The 21786-nt window shown below is 42.2% G+C and overlaps 2 protein-coding genes across 6 annotated transcripts in view; one reads left to right on the forward strand and one right to left on the reverse strand.

Moving 5' to 3' along the window:
- KAZN (kazrin, periplakin interacting protein) overlaps positions 1 to 21786 on the forward strand; it is a 294829-nt gene that overhangs the window by 179479 nt on the left and 93564 nt on the right. For all 4 annotated transcript variants that reach the window (XM_068240530.1, XM_068240528.1, XM_068240529.1 and 1 more), the window contains one exon: positions 15357 to 15493. In XM_068240530.1, coding sequence (XP_068096631.1) covers positions 15357 to 15493 — 137 coding nt within the window. The remainder of the gene's footprint in view (positions 1 to 15356; positions 15494 to 21786) is intronic.
- The window catches only part of LOC137521377 (uncharacterized), a 30285-nt gene continuing 16692 nt past the window's right edge, over positions 8194 to 21786 (reverse strand). For both annotated transcript variants that reach the window (XM_068240534.1, XM_068240533.1), the window contains one exon: positions 8194 to 8402. The gene's annotated coding sequence lies outside the window, so the exon portion shown is untranslated. The remainder of the gene's footprint in view (positions 8403 to 21786) is intronic.

A 21786-nucleotide genomic window follows, 5' to 3' on the forward strand; every position in this document is an offset into this window, starting at 1 on the left:
TCTAAACCTGGTTACACATGCCTTGCAGTGTCTTGTCAGAGGGGCGTGTTCCAACATGCCAATTTCCTGAACTTGTCCTGGTGATACGGGTCTGGGAATAGGTGTGGAATACCAGATTTGGGGGGGCACATAGGTCCCCGTGCCTTAGGCTCTGGGGTGGTGCTTCTCGTAACTTGAGTAGGAGACCTGTCCTCCACAAAATCTTGATCCCCCTTGCACGCTGTGCTTGCCCGGCGGCATACTTTAGAACTCATATCAGTGGGGATCCGCAGGGAAGAGAGGCGAGCGTTTCCTGATGACAGGGCTGTATACAGGAAGTGACATCACTGTTCACTTTCTGTATTTAAAGAGACACTGTAACAAAATTTTGAGCCTTATTTTTTCTATTCTATAAGTTCCTATACCTGTTCTGATGTGGTCTGTCTTACTGCAACCTTTTCTAGTTGCACTGTCTCTGTAATAAATCTTATCTTCTTTCCTCTGTCGTGTCTGTCGGCAAGAGGCTGGAATGTGTGGAATGTGCAGCACTGCTTGTCATTGGCAGAAGCTTTACACACCCCCTCCAAGCTCTGCATGAATCCACACAGTAAGCTGTTCTCAGCCTATGATACTCTGGTTAGAAGCCAGTCATTTGTTTGTAAACACTGCCTAAAACTGTTAATTACAAGCCAGGATTGCAGCAGGGAGTGACAGAAACAGCACAGAGGGGCACAGGGGAACATAAGGAATAGAATGGTATGCTTTTTATTGTAAGAATATTAGAGTACAGATTCTCTTTAAATATACAGCACTGTCACTGGACACCTTTTGCCTCTCTTTACTTTGAGGTACTTTTTAAATAGAGAAGTGAGCAGCCAGACGTATCTGGCACCCCAAGCCACAAAGCTCTTTTATTAACAGCCCAGCATTTGACCTCATGAAGCAGCTTACACTGCGAAATTTGTTGTCTCTGAAGTGCTGAATCTAAATAAAATACTTTTGAACTTTACACGTGAGTCTTCTAGATTAGAAGATAGGTCCTTGTGTGTTTATGACTTAATTGTTCTTAGAATATTTTTGGGCACTCTACATAGTCACTCTACATAGTATCCCAGTCACCCCTCTTAAGCCCAATCTACACGATACGATTCTTTGTACTATTCGATTACGATTCTATTTACTATACGATTAAATCCGACATGTCCGATCAGGATTCGATTCAATTCGATTTGCCATTGTTTTGCAATGGCAAATTGAATTGAATCAAATCCTGATCGAACATGTCGGATTTAATCGGATCGTAAATAGAATCGTAATCGAATCGTACAAAGAATCGTATCTTGTAGATTGGGCTTTAGAGGTTTAACTTTAACTTAACATTTCCAAAAGTTTAAAGAAAAAAATTGGAGCCACAACCTTAACCTAACACAAGGCAGAGTGGGAACTGTATTTTCCCACTTGCTTCTACGAGTGGTTGCTTCTCACAGCAGCTCACACTTGAGTGTATTCTCTATACTTGACAACCTCCTGTTGTGATGACCTAATACATTACATCGACCTCCGTGTCCCCCTGTTCTTTTGCTCTTCTACAAGGCCAGATTCAAAAATAAATTATTGGCTTTTATCCCATAACTTATTTAAACATCCCCAGAAACAAAAACCTTGAAGGTGTTGTCTTGTGTTGGGTATACCCAGTATTAGTGTAGCAGAGCTGTAGAAGATAATTGTAGTACACAAACACTTCAAATGTTCCAGCTCATATCTCTTATTGGTTCCTTCATGCACTGATTCATTGAAGATATTTTCTGTATCTCCTTTAGTGGAAACCCAAGTTTCAACTTTTCAAACAGATGTTTACAAGCATTTCTTTTTTTTTTTTTTTTTTACAAATATTTTCCACTGTGATGATGGGTGGGGAAGACTCATTTAAAGGAAAATATTCATGAATTCTGCTTTATTGTGGTACTTTGTCACTAGCCTGTAGCATAGTACTCCTCCTCCATAGGCAGTGGAAGCCGCCTGCAGAAGTCTCAGACTACAAATTCAGTCTTAGGGTATCTAAATGGATATTTTATTTAATTCTGTAACCAATAATCTGCAGTGGGTGGATGTCGATGGGCTGTTTTTCTGTCCCTTGAATTCTACTTTAAAGCGGAATATAACCCAGACTTTTTTCTTTGCTCTAAAAGATTATTTACAGCATATAATATACTAACACAATTAAGTAAAACCGCATTCAAAGGGTTACATCACAGGGCTGACTTTTCTGCAGGGAGAACGCATTGGAACTGCTGTTAAGCTTATCTTTTGTACACATTCTTTACTTGATACATTTATGTAAACATTCTCTGGCTGTGCAGGACTTCAGCTGATGAGTCCTGGGGTGAAGGTCAGAAATCACTGATGTCTGCATTCACAACAGAATTACAACAGTTATGAATAAAATGCACCAGCAGCTTTAAAAATAAATTAACTGAACGTTGGGAAGTTATGTCTAAATTAATAATAATACTTGTGCGCAAAAGTAAATATGATAATAATTGTATGGATTATAAAAAGTAGGAAAACACATTTTTGTTGAAAAATTTGTCAGAGTTTTAAAGAGACACTGAAGCGAAAAAAAAATTATGATATTATGATTTGTATGTGTAGTACAGCTAAGAAATAAAACATTAAGATCAGATACATCAGTCTAATTGTTTCCAGTACAGGAAGAGTTAAGAAACTCCAGTTGTTATCTCTATGCAAAAAAGCCATTCATTTCTAGGACTTTCAAAGTCGTGGAGAGGGCTGTTATCTGACTTTTATTATCTCAACTGTTAGTTAATTTTTTACTTTTCCTCTGCCAGAGGAGAGGTCATTAGTTCACAGACTGCTCTGAAAGAATCATTTTGAATTCTGAGTGTTGTGTAATCTGCACATATTAGAGAACGATGCAATGTTAGAAAAAAACACTTTATACCTGAAAATAAAAATATGAGAATATTTTCTTTGCTGCTAACCTTCTAGTAATTAGTCATAGTACACAACCAATTCATTATATCATATATTTTTTTTCGCTTCAGTGTCTCTTTAAACCGCTTTAAAAGTTGATTTTTTTTTTTAATGTGCTATAGATTTATAAATTAGGGCTGAACGATATACCATTTTAAAACCAATATGGGGCAAGACGATTACGTAATTGTCAAATCAGTGGGGTTTTTTTTTCCATGCATATAATTATTCTCCTCACACGCGAAGTATTGGCCGCGTTCCACATCTCTACAGCGCGCTGCCTTCTTCCGGCCGGAAGGAGGAAGCACGCTGTAGTAAAGTGGAGCGCAGCCAGCACTTTGCATGATGAGGAGTGGTGAGCGCGGGTAGCTGGATGGCAGTTGCATTGCGAGAGCTGTATTGGCCAGTGCTTGGCACAGCGGGGGAGGGAGGGGGGGTATAATGTATGAAGACGTGGGTTGCTGGCCAAGCTCGCTGTTGGGCTGGTGTGGTGAGTGCTGAGGCGCACATCACTGCAGTTCTCCCGAAGCATACGGGGGATGTCATATATACTGCTGCCAGGGTTCTGTTAGCGCATGCCTATTACATTGCCGTCGGGAGATTTCAGCACAGGGCAAAGCCGATAAACAGCTCACCCTGCTCCTGCACAAGTCCAAATCACTCATTGAGCGATTCCTAGTATGGCCTATGGTGGCGCCGGTTGCACCCAAATCTCTTGTGCTGTTTTTATACCGCTCCGCTGTTAGGGTGGGAGGCAGCGCTGACCGGTCGCCTATAGACAGTTTACGCCAGTGTATTGTATGCATGAAGTCCTGTATGTGCGTACGTGGTGTCAGCAGCTGTGCTGGCTGTGGGTTGTTATCAGGCATGGGTGTGGGGGCACAGGAGAGGCTGGGTAAACAGGAGCCAACACTTTTCATGATGAGGAGAATGATATGCATAGGATCAGCACTTCTGGACTGGTTAACTAAACTTAACCCCCGTCTCCTTCGGTCACACACGTTTGCATTAGTTTAATAGCAATACATTCACAATGCAGTAACATGTACAAACATGACAGAAAATTACATCATACTTTCAATTTGATTTGATAGTATGATGTCATTTACTGTCAGTGCATGTTTGTAAATGTTACTGTACATTGTCATTTTAGTGCTAAAGCTTGATTTGAAGAAAATCGTGAATTGAATCTAAATCACAATTTCTGACAGTAAAATCGCAATTCAATTTATTCCTAAAATCGTTCAGCCCTACTAAACTACAAACTGTAAAGTCCATCTTCACACAGATCAAAAGCTTCCTACGCAAACAAGCTAGATGACCAAGAATATACTGTGAGTACAGATGTCCCCCAAGCTTGTTTAAAGGACACATGAAGCAACAGGGATATGGAGGCTGCCATATTTATTTCCTTCTAAGCAATACCAGTTGCCTGGCACTCCTGCTGGTCCTCTGCCTCTAATACTTTTAGCCACAGACCTTGAACAAGCATATGCAGATCAGGAGTTTTTGACATTATTGTCATATATGACAAGATTAGCTGCATGCTTGTTTCTGGTGTGATTCAGACACTACTGCAGCCAAATAGATCAGCTGGGCTGCCAGGCCACTGGTATTGTTTAAAAGGAAATCTGGCAGCGTCCATATCGCTCTCATCTCCGGTTCACTTGAAATATCCAGTGTGCCAATTATTATAACAAGCAGGTGCTTTGTTCTCCTACTTACCCCACCTAGAGATGTTGGTGAACTGCTCACCATCGAACATCAATGGGCAATACTACTTCGGGGTTGCTATGTCCCGGAGTAGTACTCGTGTCCGTGGCCGCATGCGTCCATTAGTACGCATGCCTAGGCCCGGCGAAGTGCGTCCTTGATTGCGCGTCTGTAGGAGGGCACGCGTTGTGACGTCACACACGCGCAAAGCATGCCCAGCCACAGGCGCGCAATCAAGGACGCACACCGCCAGGCTTGGGCATGCGTACTAATGGAAGCGTGCGGCCACGGGCATCCATTCTACTCTGGGACATTGCGACCTGGAAGTAGTACGGGGCCAGCCTGCCCATAGCTGTTCGCAAATATCTCTAACCCCGCCCACTGGAAACCGCTCCGTCTGCACCATGCAAACGTATGCGGTACTAGAGCCACGCTTCTGTACAGCTCTTGTTCCCTGCAGTGTTAATAGCAAGCTCTGTGGGCTACAGCTTGGCTTGCATCATCCTGCTTTTCTAATGACAAGTTTGCAGGACACAGACTACACTCCAGGCAAAGATTGCCACCTACAGCAATCTAATGGTATGTAAAAACATTAAACCTTTGACAGACAAAAAAAAATGAAGATGTTTTCAGCTGTCATGTTGTTGTCTGTACAGGAAAAGCCTGTCTTTTGCACCTGGGAATCAGTCACTGTGGAATGTATCATTAGTCAGTTAGTGTCTCTGACTGACAGACTGCTGCAACCTCAAGACATAGGCCAAAGTGATCACAAATTGTTTTGGGCAGCAAAACCATAACGTCTGTGCTGCAGAAAGTGACTGGTGAGGGGGCTCCTATCCAGCTACGCTATATGGCCTAGTTTGACTGCTATGGCACTTTTGTACTTGCCAGTTGTGCAATGGTTTCTTTTTACAGATGTCAATACCTGTGCCTTGTATTTGTTTTTTGAAAACCGTGTTTTTTGTAAAATGTTAAAGGGAAGGTCCAAGCAAAATAAAAAAAATGAGTTTCACTTCCCTGGGGCTTCTACCCCCCCCATGCAGCCATCCTGTGCCCTTGTAGTCACTCACTGCTGCTCCAGTCCCCCGCTGGCAGCTTGCCGACCTCGGAGGTCGGCGGGACGCATTGCGTACATTTTTACGCATTCCCGCTAGTGCAGGGATATTAACACATACATTTTTACGCGTTAGTGGTGCAACGCAAAAAAATGTACGCATTGAACCAGTAACGGACTGGAGCAGCAGCAGTGAGTGACTTTGAGGGCACAGGATGGCTGCATGGGGCTGGTAGAAGCCCCAGGTAAGTGAAACTCATTTTTTTATTTTGCTTGCACCTTCCCTTTAAGGACATACAGGAGTTGTATCAATGTAATTGACGAACAACCACATTCAAATGTTTTGAAAAGAAAGAAAGGGACAGTAAAATGAGAACGTTCACTTAACCATTTTGCCCACCAAATAGTGCTGTCTGTTTCTAAAGAGATCATGAGACCCATCACTATTGGTGATTCGTATCTATCAGAAAATATAGCTTTGCTACCTGAATGTTGCTGAAGTCTATGAAGAAGCAGAAAGCTAGTGGTGGTAGTGAAGCTCCTCTACACTCGGCTGACCTTTTTGTCAGTCTCCAGCAGCCAATAGAGGATGGTTATTTAGTGAGGAGGTGGGACATTCTCCTTTATTGGTCAATCTGGTGTGAACAGTCCAAGCAAGCAGGAGCTGGCAGCCGGTGTAATGTCTGATTGCGCTGCCCGGAAGCTCCCTTCCACACTGAGTAGCACGCATGCTCAGTGTGAAGGTAATTATGCTGCTGGTGGTAAAATAGTAAATATCTCCGCTTCCACTCATCATACACTCCTCAAATTCTCAGGGTTGGGAGGGGATCCCCCGAACGACCTCTATGCCAAATTGCAGCCCCCGAGCCCCGCTGGTTCAGGAGATAGATTACAGAAACCTATCTCGGGAACCAGTGGGGCTTGGGGGCTGCAATTTAGCATAGAGGTAGCTCGGGGGGTCCCCTCCCTACCCTCAAAAATTTGGGGAGTGTATGATGTGTAGAAGCAGAGATCTTTAATATTTTACCACCAGCAGCACAATTAAATAGGAACTGTGACTGCACATCTCCTACTGTGCATGCGGGGCAGCGCAAATTAACAGGCAGCGCAATCAGACACAACACCGGGACAGAAATCTGCTGCAATGTAAGACAATATTTTACATTTGGTTAATCAAGTTGCATGCACACTGTAAAGATGCTCATACCCTCATCAGATTTTCCATTTAATTCCCTACAGACTCAATTCATCTGTTGGGAATCGATTCCCCAAAAATATCAGATTGATAGAATTTTTATGGATTTTGACTAACAATCAAGCGAAAGTATTGATTGGACAGGACAGGAAAATGTGCGTTGATCGGGGATGGGGCGAGAGCATTGGTAGTTTGAAGGTCCATAGTTTTGCACTGCAACAGTGCAATGCTCCGGTTTATTTATTGTATTTCTAAAGGTGCCAACATATTTCATGAATTTTCAATAGATTCCCAGCTGGGCTGTATTAGAAATTGATGTGCAGTGTGTGGTAGGAATTGATTCCTTGTGATTCGAATATATTTAGAGAGGAATAGATCGTTTTGGAACATTGGGCAGAAATTTGTAAGTGTATGGCCAGCTTAAAGTGAACCTCCGGACTAAAAATCTACTCAGCAGAACTGAAAAGGCTTGGCGTTTCTTTAACAGTTTCACACCATCAGAACTTTGTTTTTCTTACCAAAGCATCATTTTTAGCTGCATTTTTTTTTTGCTAAGCTCCACCCATCAAAGAAAACTGACGGGCGTTTTTTCCCCTGATGCTATGCAAAGCCTGATGGGATTTCCTATGTTGTTGTTCACGTTGCCTAGCAACTGGGAGGGGTGATCAGCACACAGGACAGTTGGAACTGTGTCTCATGCTCCCTGTCACCTCCTTTCAACCAAAAAGATGGCTGCCCTCATGAAATCAAACATTGACAGGGTGGGTAAGAGATTATATTACCTATCTATTTTAATTACCATAACTAATGTAACTTAATGACAGTATGTTTGTTTAGGCTGGAGTTCCTCTTTAAGCAGGACTAGAAAAACGGATGTGCCTGAAGGAGGGCTTACATATTTAAAAATATTTGCTGAATTTTTGAATGTCTGTCTTCAGTGGACAGTTTACTTTAAAAACACAACCGCTAATTTGGGCAAAGCTGGGATTTGGATGACGCCATAGGCCGTAATGCCAATTGCAGCCATAGCAGCGCTGACTGTATCATTTGGGCCCCAGCAGTAGCCGAAGCCAAAATTACAGTAAAAACTGTGTTATTCGAATGCAAGCAATAGCCACATGTTAGTTGGGGAGTAGTTTTGGGGCAGGAGTATAGCAAGATCAGTGTGAGCCATCGTTCAGCTTCACCCAGCGCCCAAATTTGCCTGCACCGGTTGTATATATAAATGCCTTGAAAAACATCTCATAATATGAGCAAATTCAAAAACTTTATACGGATTTTAATTGACCGTTCCCGTGCCTTTCTGTCCAGCTATATAGAGTGGGGTTCTCTTCATCCTGTCAGGAGGGTTTAAGGAGCTCTTTAGCAAGTTTATACAAGGAGAAGGCATCTGCGGAGCGGGGCTGTCACTTCTGAGCTCCTCATCCATGTATATTTCAGCGTTTGCTTGTCCCTGAAGATCCGGCACTACAAAGTAATAGAAATGATGCAGCTGTGAGAAGTACAGAACTGGAGGAAGAGAAAGAGCTGCTTTCATAGCATTGAACAAGACAGCTGAAAAGGATCTGAATCACCATACAGTGTCTGGAAGAAGCTGCACTGAATGCCGTACTGATTCCTTCTCGCTGCAAAGATATGTAGATTAAACATAAGTGTACTTATAATATAAATATGCCAAATCAACTCCAAATTGCCATCATTCAAAAATGCAATTTTAAAGCATTACTGAATTTTTGTTCTCCCCTGAAGGTATTGGAGATCTCTTTAGCTGGCTATTGTTCCAATGAGTAGCAGTCAATACACATACAATAGACACAGTGTTGTTGGTCGCCTTGTCTATGAATTTGCTAGGCCCCAGTTATTTGCACTGCAAACTCCTCATTGCTGCCCAATAGCTATGTGTAACTGCAGTACTTACATGTGTGTAATCTACACGTCGGGTCTGATTCTCAGTCATCTGGGAACAATAATGGATTACAGAGTAGTGATCAAATTTGTTGCAGTTTACAGATCACAGATATATTCGTGTAATCCTGTCACACACGGATGTAGACAGCAGTTGAAGATTTGCGAGCAGAGTAGAGGGAAGCTGTCAGACTAGCAGACAGGCATACATCAATACTAGTGTACAGTGGTGCATGTCTGCAAACTACAGACAGTGAGGAGGTACTGGATTTGTGAATAATAGAGAGCCAGTGGGATATCTGGTCTCACCATAGTGGATTATAAATGCTCTATTGATAAGGAGTAAGGCCTGGAACCCAGTAGGAGTGCTTTTCTGAGCGCTTTGTGATTTGAAAAGCTCTTACTAATGTAATGCTATGGGTGTGATCCCACTTGAGCGATGTGATTTTATAAAAATCCTCCCATAGCATTGCATTAGCAAGAGCTTTTTCAAATCACTAGTGCTTAAAAAAGCCTGCTAGTGAGTTTGAGCCCTAATATGGGGCAGCTTTACCCCAGGGCTGGACAAATCCAAGGAGTCAGGTTAGTTAATGCACCATACAAATTAGATCTGGTGTATAACACAGGGCTGTGGAGTATGAGTTGGAGTCGAGGAGTCAGAGTATTTTTGGGTGCCTGGAGTTGGAGTCTGAGTCGGTGGTTTCATAATCTGAGGAGTTGGATGATTTTTGTAGGATTCCCTCTACTTAAGCAAGTACCCATTTGGAGCACTTTTTTCACCCTTCAGGTCCACTTTAAGCCCTGTACACACTCTCAGTGCTCGGACGAGGTGGCTATTGGGACCTCCTCTGCCAAGTGCGTTATTTGCCGTTGCCTAGGTGCAGTTGTGATGTGTATGTCTGGGTAGCATGGTGTATGAGCCGAGTCAGGCAAAAATGACACAGGAAATTTGGGCTCACCATTTACCGCCAAAGGCTGTAATGTGAATTACAGCTATTGCGGCGCTCAGTTATTTGGGTGCCTTCAAAAAAAGAGCCCAAATTACTATGAAAACAGCATAATCGGCCGCCAGCAATAGCTGGCTGCTGAATTACGTCTTACCCCAGAGTGCACAGCAGCCTGGAGAGGAAATAGTAATTACCGCCGATGGGACTTTTGCAGGAGCAGTGTGAGCCATTTTTCAGCTTTGCCTTGTGCCCAAATTTCCTGGCGCATTAATTACATGTATACGTGTGAGTGGGTTGGCCACTCAAGGTCAAATATAAATTGTTTGCTATGATTAGTTTTGATTAACAATAAAGTTAGTTTTGTATTTTCTTATACAGCTGTGTTAGTGTGTTATTGTTTAATATGCTTCCCTTGAACTGTACTTTTCCTGCACATGCGCAGTAGCCCACAGAAGGCATAATAAGAAATTAATCTAAAAGTCCATTTTATTTGTGAAGTTAAATTGCACCATGCAGGTTATTTCCTTCACTAGTGAAGGTTGTCTGTAAGCTGCACAGTGCGTTTCAGATTCTCTGGGGGAAAATAAAATCTATTGCTGTTTTGCACTTAGTCTACTTATCCTTGCATATTTTGTTTTTGATAAATAATATGAATTGCAGAGTTTGTTCAAAGTATAAACACATTCCATAATTGTATCAAAAACCCAGACATGGAATGTAGGTACGTGTTGAGACTGGATATCTGATTAGACATAATTTCAAAAAAACAGTAAAGCGTCAATTATCTGTTTTGATTTAAGCCATGAGGGCTGGAATTTCATTGAAATAAATAGATATTTGCTTAAAGAGAACCGGTCATAAACTTGCATTGTAATCATTTAATCCAGAGAAGTATTGCCAACCAGAAGCTGATTTTTGCTCAGTCATATCAGTTAAAACCTGCCTGAGTTCAGTACTTCAAACTAAATTTGTTGAATTGTCAGAGCAAGGACTCGTGAGAGGAGAAAGAGGTTGTTGAGCAGACTACACAGGAAGCGAGTATGACATGTGATGTTTATTTTGATTTTAATTTTTAGTTCAGGCTTGCTTTAAGGCCCCTTTCAGATGGACAGCTGAACTGTGCGCTTGTGGAGCAGGTCAGCATCCCGTCTCTTGGCCACAAGTGCCATTTTGGTCAGTGTTTGACACGCAGTGGTGTTACCCCATGGCATAAGACGGTCATGTTGCACCTGATTAACGCAAAATTAAACTGCATTTGGATAGTAGGCATGGGATTATTATATATGCCTGCCCATTACAGGGTCTCTTTAAATGGGTTTGTTATTTCAACCATAGATTCGCCCAGTCCACTCTTAATTTTGTGGAGCTTTGTATTGGAGTAGGGAAGGATCAGAACTACTGCTGGATTTGTTACTGTTGATTTCATTCACTTCCTGTTGCTCATGAACAAGAAAACTGCAGGTTTTTATTACTGTTTACGTACTCTCTCTAGGTAATACACATCAGTTTGGGGGATTAAGATACATTCTTTGAGTTTTCTCTCAAATTCCCTATCTTTAAATAGGAGCTGTTAGGTATAGGGTCTCAGAGAAAAAAACACATATATCAGTAGCTAAAGATTGGCTGTACTTACATTACATATGCATTTCACTGTCCACGTTTGGATTTCACAGAATTTTTATATAGTATTTGCAGAGAATAATGCTCCTGACAGCTCATGGCAGGTTCCATGTTTGTCTCCTATGAAGCCAATTGTGATGTCATATCCTCCCTGCTTTCTGATGATTTGACTCACAAAAAAGATCAGTGTTCTCCCCAGGCTCTTTTAGCCGGGTGCTCCACCCGGCTAGATTTGGTGACCACCCGGCTGTCATCGGCTCACCTCCTCACCTCCTCCTATGCTGTAAACAGAGTTGCCCTGCATTTTCATCTCGCCCCACCCGGCTACTTTTTCATGCCACCCGGCTACTTTTTCATGCCACCCGGCTGGAAAAAAATTCTGGGGAGAACACTGAAGATCCTAATGGACAACACTACTGTGCAGTGAATATTAATTAGCTGTGTGGCTAGGAACAATAGCGGACTCATGCACAGGACAACACTACTGTGCAGTGAATATTAATTAGCTGTGTGGCTAGGAACAATAGCGGACTCATGCAGTATACTCTAACGGAACATGTGCCCTGTGATTTTTCAGTGCTGTAAGTTTAGGCTGCTGTTAGAAGCTGCTGTAACATGAACCTGTAATTTCTCACTGTGAAAGCAGCCTTAGGGCGTGATAGGGAAATGAAGGGGATGACCCAAGGTAGTGCAGTGGGGAGAAGAGGCAGCCCCAGAATGCTTTGCAGTATCTGGTATTCGTCCTGCCGGCCTCCTTACGAGCTTGGGAATAACAGCCTTGCTGTTCAGCACACATCACAGTAAGAGAGATTTTTAACTTCAGTATTGCCTTTTTGGCTTCCTTCTAAACTGTTTAACACAGGAGAATAGAGGTTTAAATTAGCTTTTGCAGCCTGACAGTTACTCTTTAAAATGCTCAAATTCCATTATCTGGATGTGTGGCAATTTGGAAAATATGAAGGCTACTGCTGTTTAACTACTGGTTTACCAGGTAGTAGTGCTGATAGCCCAGCTATAACTCTTTCTGAGTGACTCATCTGTACAACTACATCAGGGAACAACTAGAAACGCGGAAACTTTTTGTGATTGCCTTACATCAGAGAGTTGATCTGCATTAGTTGAAGGCTGATTGAGAAATAGATGAAGCTTCTTTAGTGTCTCTTTTGGGGGCATTAGACAATGGAATGTAGTGCTGGTGTTCTTGAACGGCATACATAGTCATGTCTGAAACTTCAGTTGAACCACCATATTCTTCAGCATTCTTTCACATGGCAGTAATGAAACTCTTGAAATGTCGCAGACAGTAAATAGTTATATTATGAGGCATACAAGAGAAGGCAATCCTTGTCAACATTTCAGTAGTGTGCTTGCATCTGCCATGATGACAAGTATGAGGCGCTTGCACCCCCTGCGGCAGAATGCAGAATAATACAGTGGCCAACATATACTGTTTACAAACACCAGCACTGCATTCTCACATCCACTTCTCTGAAAAAAATAAACATTCTTCTACATAGAGGTTGGAAGGCTTTTTGAGATTGGGGTGGCATAGATTATGGCCCTTTTTTAATTGCATTTGCTCTTTGTAAGCCTGTGATCTCTCACAGACCTCTAATAATTAAAAGATAATATCTTTAGAATGTGTAATTTTGCTGTGCATAAGGAGGCTGTGTGAGGTATAGATGGTTGTATCTACTGAAATTAAGTCCATTCCCTGTAGTGTGATGTATCCTGTTACAGCTTTATGTGGTTAACTAGATGTTAGTTTGGCACTATTATAGCGTGTGAAAACAATATTGCAAAAACTGGAGAAACAGGATGTCTGTCAACCAATAACAGCCCAGTAGAAATGATCTTTCACGTTACTGCAATAGCGCATAAGACCTTGGGCACCCTGGCCTCTGTAAACCTCTATCTTCTCTTATGCTTTTGGCAAACACAAGGCAAGAGACTGGGCAGGAGATGTAGAGCAGATTGGAACAGTGCAGAGAACACAAATTTCCTCTGAAGTGACAGAGCCATCTCCACAAACTGCATTAAAACGAATACATTGAACAGGCAATAATGCATTACTTTTGCTCTCTCCATGTCCCAAAAGGGGTGTGGTTAGGAGGCATGGAGAATTCTTAACAGCAGTATTTGTATGCTATTGAATGCTGGGTCCCAGAAGCCAAAGTGGTGTGCAATCTGAATAACACTAAGAAATGTGGTTGCTTTTATTTGCCAACACTTATTTTTAATTAAACCTAAAATAACAGGATCCTTTGAGGAAAAACTTGCTGGCTGCTGTAACTCTGGCGTCACATGATTAGCTAACCAGCCACAGGAGAAATTGAGGTGAGAGGAAGCTGTGCCTCCAAAATCAGTAACAGATTGGTTAGTCATTTCATGAATAATGCAACAGAATATTCATCTGCAAATACCTGGACATTAGATGCTCAATTTAAAAAGGAGTGCATCTATATTGTATAAAATATACTCATGAGTGCTCAGCTTTTTTTTTTTGGCATGGCAGGTGGGCTTTAAAGGTTAAAGGACACCTGAACTGAGCCAATAAATTGTAAACAAAACATGAAAATATCATTGGGTCCCGAAACTTACAGGCCTCCTGGTTTCGCTGAACTGCCCTCTGTTCCACAGCTCTAAGAAGATCATTTCAAGAAAAACACCTGCTACCTACAGTAAAATATGGTGGTGGTTCCATCATGCTGTGTGACCAGTGCAGGGACTGGGAATCTTGTCAAAGTTGAGGGACGCATGGATTCCGCTCAGTATAAGCAGATTCTAGAGACCAATGTCCAGGAATCAGTGACAAAGCTGAAGCTGTGCTGGGGCTGGATTTTTCAACAAGACAACGACCCTCCACTAAGGCATTTATGCAGAGGAACAAGTACAACATTCTGGAATGGCCTTCTCAGTCCCCAGACTATAGAATCCCCAGAATATAATTGAAAATCTGTAGTGTGAGTTAAAGAGAGCTGTCCATGCTTGGATGCCATTAAACCTGAATGAACTAGAGGTGTTTTGTAAAGAGGAATGGTCCAAAATGCCTTCAACCAGAATCCAGACTCTCATTGGAACCTACAGGAAGCGTTTAGAGGCTGTAATTTCTGCAAAAGGAGGATCTACTAAATATTAATTTAATTTCTTTTGTGGTGCCCAAATTTATGCACCTTCCTAATTTTGTTTAAACAATTATTGCAAACTTTGTGTAAATCCAATAAACCTTATTTCACTTCTCAAATATCACTGTGTGTGTCTCCTATATGATATATTTAACTGACATTTATTATTGTAACAACCAAAGATTTATACAGGAAAAACTTGACGATTAACAACGTTGCCCAAACTTTCACATCCCACTGTATTTAAATCTAGTACTCAAGGAACACCTTCGTTGAAGTATGCTAGAGCTCAAATCTATGAATTATTGACCCTTTTTATCTCTTTCGTGCTCTCAGAAGCCATTTACTGACAGTAAAGTGTTTTATGGCTGTAATTATCAGTGAGGGTTATGCTATAGTCTGACCCAGTCAGACCCGATCCTGACCCGGGCAGAGACTGTCACTTGCATACCAGATTTTTAACTTTTTCAGGCTTAGAAAGAAAAGGAACACAGCATAGTTATTTCTGTGCTAGGCACTGTACATACACATGTCTATCTCATCATGTCACCTCGGTTGTCCTTTATAAGGAGGAAAACAGTGCGGTCACTAGTTTTGGTAATTTCGTGGTAGATTGCTAATAGACTTTCACCTGAGATATTAAATGGTCTGTGGTTTCAGGTACTGAAACTTCAGCATTGGTACATGACTGTACAGTTTTTTAGAATATTGGCAAATGACATGGACAACCTTACAGATATGTGTATGTTTCATGTTTTAGTAGCCAGGTTCTTGCAGTGTGTATAATATATTCACATTTCTTTGTCCTTTGTCTTATTTGGCAGCTATGAAGGCAGATCGCAGACGATTAAAGTCAGAAAAGGCTGACTTAGTGAGCCAAATGGAGCAGCTTTATTCCACGCTGGAAAGCAGAGAGGAGCAACTACGAGATTTTATCCGCAATTATGAGCAGCATAGGAAGGTGAGAGAACACAATGGCTAAATGAGTGTACCTGCCGTTTTGTTAAATGCTACCTCAATTTTAAAAACCATTAGCCTCCCCTTTCCACCTCCTTTCCACGACTCTTAAAGGATAACTGAAGTGAGATGAATATGGAGGCTGCCATATTTATTTCCTTTTAAACAATGCCAGTTGCCTGGCAGCCCTGCTGATCTATTTGGCTGCAGTAGTGTCTGAATAACACCAGAAACAAGCATGCAGCTAATCTTGTCAGATCTGACAACAATGTCAAAAACATCTGATCTGCTGCATGCTTGTTCAGGGTCTGTGGCTAAAATATTAGAGACAGATGATCAGCAGGATAGCCAGGCAACTAGTATTACTTAAAAGGAAATAAATATAGCAGCCTCCATGTCGCTCTTGCGTCAGTTGTCCGTCCTCCTCTGTCATAGTGGGTGGGGCATCTGAACATTACAGTATTCACTATGTTTAGCCTTCTCATTGTCAGGCGTACCACAGTGTCATTGCAGTGGCCTCTGGCAGGGGGGGGGGCATTGCTCACCTCCTCTCCTCACTGTTGACTGGAGAGAAAGCATGGCTGTTTCAGCTGTACATCTCCCCAACTGTGCATGTGTTGGTAATTATAAAGATAACGATAATGACGACTTGGATGCAGTTTTCTGAGGTTTTCAGAAAAAAAGGGAGTTTACATGCTGACTGATTTTTTTTTTTGTTTCTTTTTTTTTTTTTCCCTTTCTTTATGAGCTAATTTTTCTAACACAATAAATATGATAGCATGGCATGTCTCTGCATACTCGTTTAAATAAGACTACCCACATTTGATATTGACTTGTATAACGTAACAGAAATTGTTTACTGCGCTTCAAATATTTTGGGTAAATATTTAGCCATGATGGGATTAAAGTGGACCTGAACTCAGAACTCCTCTCTGCTCTAAAATATACACAACAGCATTATAAACAAAAAACATTTCTTTGTTACAGCTGATACAATTTCTAAAATAAATCTGCAGTTTCTACTTCCTGATTCATGTAAGCAGACATATTGTTTACATCCTGTGCTTTCAAATGGGCTTATCTGCCATGGGCAGTCATGTGACACAGGGGGGAGATCAAATTACAACTAATGATTAGACACAGATGAGGGGGAGTTAAACAGGCTAAACTCTTTAAATACATACAGGGTGCATTTCTGTTATGTTTTCCTTGTGTCCTGTGCAAGAGTTCAGGTCCACTTTGAGGCCCCATTCACACTTAGAAATGCAAACGCCGGATATTTTTTTCCGGCGTTTTGCAGGAGTGATTTTTTTCGCGATTTCACACGGAAAAATTACTGAACAGTGCGGCAGTTTTGCCACGATCGCGTTTAGCGCTTCTATAGCACTGAAACGCAATCGCCAGGAAATCACCAGAAAAAGGTGCAGAAGACACGTTTGCGTTTCGTGGTTTTGGGCGATTTTCTGTGATTAGCGATTTCATTACGCTAGCGCTTTTAAAAAGTGCTAGCGTTTGAGCGGTTTGCCGAAATCACGGCAAAACGCTCTAGTGTGAATGGGGCCTAAAGCCTTCTTGGTTTAACTGAGTGAATGCATTGTGGCAGAGACCATGCATGGTAGTAGGGTTCAAAAGACACTGCCAGTCAGAGGATGCCTCATTTTTTGTTACTTTGGCAACTCAATCCTCAGGTTTCCAGATTCCCTACTTGGAGATTCCACATCCGCAGCTGTTCAATGAATTTGTGGCATTTCATATGTCTGTTCCCATGCTCACTGGGGAGACCACAACGCTATGGGTTAGAGAGGCTGTGTGAAAGAGGAGATGCTTATGACCACAAAAGAGTATACAAGGCAGAAATGAATTTAGAATTCGCAGTGTGAAATATTTCAGACTGTGCACTTACAAATTGTTGGGTTTAATTGAACCTTGCCATAGAAGATGGTTTTCTATAACTGAATAATAATTCTCTCCCCCACCATCTCAAGCTGTCTATAGCCATATGATCACGATTTGCTGCTACAGGTCATATTGTGAAGCGTTTACCTTATTGTTGTATGTTGCTTTTGATTCGAACACTACAAATCCGCCTTCTAGAATGATAACCGCTGCTGTCACTGAAACCTTTGTGAGATTCACCTGCAAACTCTCCTTTTCCAACTCATGTGAATTGTTCTTCCTTTTTCATCTGAACACACATCTCCACCAATTCTCCATTATGTAAGTGCTATTATGAGGCTCAGTGTTCTTTCAGCTGAGCACCTGAATGATATTTCAGCCCTGCAACGTGCCCTGAATTCAAGTTAATCTTTTCATGCTGCCCACTCATTGGAAGCCCGAGATCACTCTAGTGTTTACATAAAGGTGGCATTGTTCTGTTTCCCTTCCCTCCGATTTCCACACTAGCCCTCTATTCACATCTAATCAAAGAGGCGTATAGGAGGCAGTGGTGTCATTGTTCGCTCTGTTCCTGTATGAGATGTGTGCAGACTACAATTACATCTACAGGTTATTCCTATGACCACTTGTGTAATAAACTCATTCTTCTTACCTTTACTGATTATTGCTCTCATGTAAGAAAGGTGTGGCTCAGTCTGTTACATCACCACAACCTATGTTCGGCATTATAATGTGATTGGTTCCTGAAAGGCAATATTTCCTGTCTGAGAAAATGAGGGTCTCTTGTGTCAGCTGTCCTGTCCCCCACCACCAGGAACATAGAGATTTCTGCACTCTGGACAGCAGTCTAAGCACCAGCTAGCTGAGAGACGGCATCACAAGGCAATGTTAACTAGTCCAACAACCCTTTCCCCCACACACAGCAATGCCAGGAGATATGTAGCCCAGGAATGCAGAGACGTTCTCGCATCCACAGACTACATCTGCCACCATGCAATCAGAGCCGGGACAAGGTCCTCCAGCACCCAAGGCTGAGACACCAAAGTGCGCCCCTCCATCCCTGCCACCCCAGCCATCACACACTGATTGCTATTAGACTAAGAGGCGCCACAGGGCCCACAACCTCCCCAACACCTTAACATCTAGTTATCTGGCTTGCAGTCACTGCCATATATCCCCTTTTCTTATTTATTTCTGCTTCAAACACAATTAGGAATGACAGCTGAATGAATTCTGCGCCCCCTCTTACACTGCGCCCTGAGGCTGGAGCCTCTCCAGCCTATGCCTCGTCCCGGCCCTGCATGCAATATGGCAGGGGCACAAATTCCCTGGGAAGTTCATAAGGCGATGCAGCTGTGGTCTGTCCATGTAGGAGATGGCAGCTCCCATGGCCAGAGGAGCAGCAACCGTTAGGTAAGCAGTTACAAATGTCTCTTATCACCGTAAGGTTCAAATAAAAAAACGTATTCCAGGTGCACAGTCTTCTTTAAAGCAGACCTGAACTCAGAACTTCTTCTCTGCTCTAAAAGATCTGCAGCAAGAACCTTTAAAGAAAAAACATGTCTTTGTTACAACTGAAACAAATCCTACAATAAATCTGCAGGTTCTACTTCCTGCTTTCATGGAAGCAGACATATTGTTGAAATCATGTGCTTTCAAATTAGCTTATCTGCCTAAGCAGTCAGCTGACACAGAGAGGAGATCAAATTACAACTTGTGATTAGTCACATATGAGGGAGAATTAGACTGGCTAAACTCTCTAAATACATACAGGGTGCATTTCTCAGTTTTCCTTCTGTCCTCTGCAAGAGTTCAGGTCCACTTTAAAGCAGAAACATGACCTGCACACAAGATAAGCAGCTGCAGTTATGTCCTTTTTTTTTTAAGCTACATCACCCACTGTCACGTTGTGGGACCAGTGGGGTTTGCCTTCATAAAACAGGTGGTATTTGGGATTATTCACAATTGAGGTGACATGAGATGGACGAGTGTATGTACAGTGCCTAGCACACAAATGACTATGCTGTGTTCCTTTTTTTTCTTTCTATACCTGAAAAAGTTAAAAATCAGGTATGCAAGTAACAGATTCTGCCCGGGTCGGGACTTGGTCAGACTATAGTATAACCCTCACTGATAAGTAACTGCAGTCATAAAACACTTCCCTGGCAGTAAATGGCTTCTAAAAGCAGGAAAGAGATAAAGTGTCAATAGTTCATAGATTTTTAGCTCTGGCATTCTTCAATGAATGTGTCATTCAGCAGAGCCAGTGCAACAGTAAAAACTAGATTTACCCAGAAGAAGTACTCCTGGGTTGCGGCTTGGCTTCCTATTGGAGGAAGCTAACAGAGGTGCGGAGCGGTGGGGGGAGCATGTTATTGAGGGGCCATGCGGAGGAGGCTGATTGACAAGCCTCACATAAACAAAGCAGGCTAGTGACCAGCAGATTGTCGCTAGCCTGGCGATCTTTTAAGGGGGGACAGCAGAGCGCAGGGGGGGCTGGCAGCGGTGATAGAATGACACAGAGGCATGTCATTGTGCACATGACATGCCTCTGGGTCTTATTAGGATTTCAATATGCTGCCTCGGGTTCTCTTTAAAGCGGAAGCATTGCAAATACCCTCTATTTAAAAAAAAAAAAAAGCAAACTAAACTGAGCGTTGTTTTTTAGTAGGAGGGCTATTGGTCTCTTTTAGTCCCCTATTCTCTCCTAGTGGTCTTGGGTCACTCTGAGCTGCTAGGGTTCTCTGTTGTGTGACCAGTTGACCGATAGTTTGTAAAATACAATATAGCAGTGTTCTCTGAGGCAGGATTCAATTATTTTCCAGTTAGATAATTGGCTTAATGAATTTAACTATTTTTTAAAAAAGGTAAAAGAAGCATAAAATATTTACAAATAAAGGAGCATATAGCACACAGTGTAAAATAAAGGAAATGTGGGTGAAATAGCAATGCTTAAAGAGAACCTGAGATGGGTTCTAAGAATCCAATTAGCATACTGGGACCTAGTTGCGGGTTAACCTCAATGTCTACTTGCCACTTTCCTCCCTTATTAAGTTCTCTGGTGTCTAGTGGTCCTCCTTCCCCTATACAGTTCCATAGTGTTTAGTGCTTTCCCCTACCTCCCCATATGGCTTCCCTGGTGACCTAGGGCTTCACCTCCAATAAAGCTTCCCTGGCTGTTGGTCTAGAGTGGGCCAAACATAATGCAAAGTGGGGAAACCACCTGAGGGCCAAATTTAATGGCTATGCAGGCTGGGCTGGAGTTTGACATGTATGCACTATAGGTTTATGATGGTATGTAAATCAGCAAAGTCTGCCTGATATATAAAGTTCTAGGTAATAAATTCATCTTGGTAATTGCCATCTTCCCAGACCAAGAAATTGTCAGTTTCTGCAATTTCCCACAAGTGCTGTGTTGTCAATGGTCTTTATGAGTGAGGCATAGTGTAAGTGGAAAATCTGTTTCGAGTCTTTTACACCTAAACATTTTAATGAGGAACCTCTCCAAGAGAGTGTTCTACTTCTGAATTAGCATTAGAGACTTTTAAAGCGATAATTCATTTTAACATTAGAGGCATATTTCAGACATGATTAAATTAAATAAGGATAAAGATTATTGGCTGAGATCACAAAGAACAAACCACACAGAAGATCTGCAAAGGTGGCAATCTTCAAAATGTTTGTAGAAGTGCCCCCGAAACAAATACTAGAAGTATTAGCATTTAGGGTTGTAAAGGTGCCCATACACTGATCGATTTTTCCCTGGCAGATTTGAGATCCAGAGAGCCTGATTGCAATTTCAACATTGATCGCTCCAGATGGAAAGATCTCCCTTGAAAGGGGGCATGACGGACGAACTACGGACTCCCCTTGGTCTCCCACCATCTAAAATGGTGCTTACCCCGGCCCCCTGCAATGTTTTGGCAGTGGCACACACTCACCTGTCCACAGGTGCCGTCCCTCCTGCGTTGTTTCCATCTCCATCAGCTGCCTGTTCCCCGTGACCTGGCGGCATATATGTGTATATAGTACATGACTATGTACCTCCCACCAGATCACAAGGAACAGGTGAGTGCGCTCCAACGGTCTGCAGCGGCACTGGAGTCGCACTAGATGTGGGGAGACCTACGGGCCCGCTAATTGGCCCTGTACTGGGGCAGTTCAAAAGATTTTTAATAGATTAAGCTGAAATTTATTAAACATCTATTTTCAGCATGTGGCAGTAATAGATCCTTCTCTGGGTCAGATTTCGATCAGAGGAGGATTTATCTGTTGGTAAAATTGTGTGGCCATCTGCTAGTATATGGGCACTTTGAATGAAGTCTCTAGTGTAATAACAACAATGCATGCAGGTGGAGCTGAGCCATTCAAAGTTGACAAGAAGTGAATTTGTCCCATTTC

Source organism: Hyperolius riggenbachi, chromosome 6 (assembly GCF_040937935.1).
Source record: "Hyperolius riggenbachi isolate aHypRig1 chromosome 6, aHypRig1.pri, whole genome shotgun sequence".
NCBI lineage: Eukaryota > Metazoa > Chordata > Amphibia > Anura > Hyperoliidae > Hyperolius > Hyperolius riggenbachi.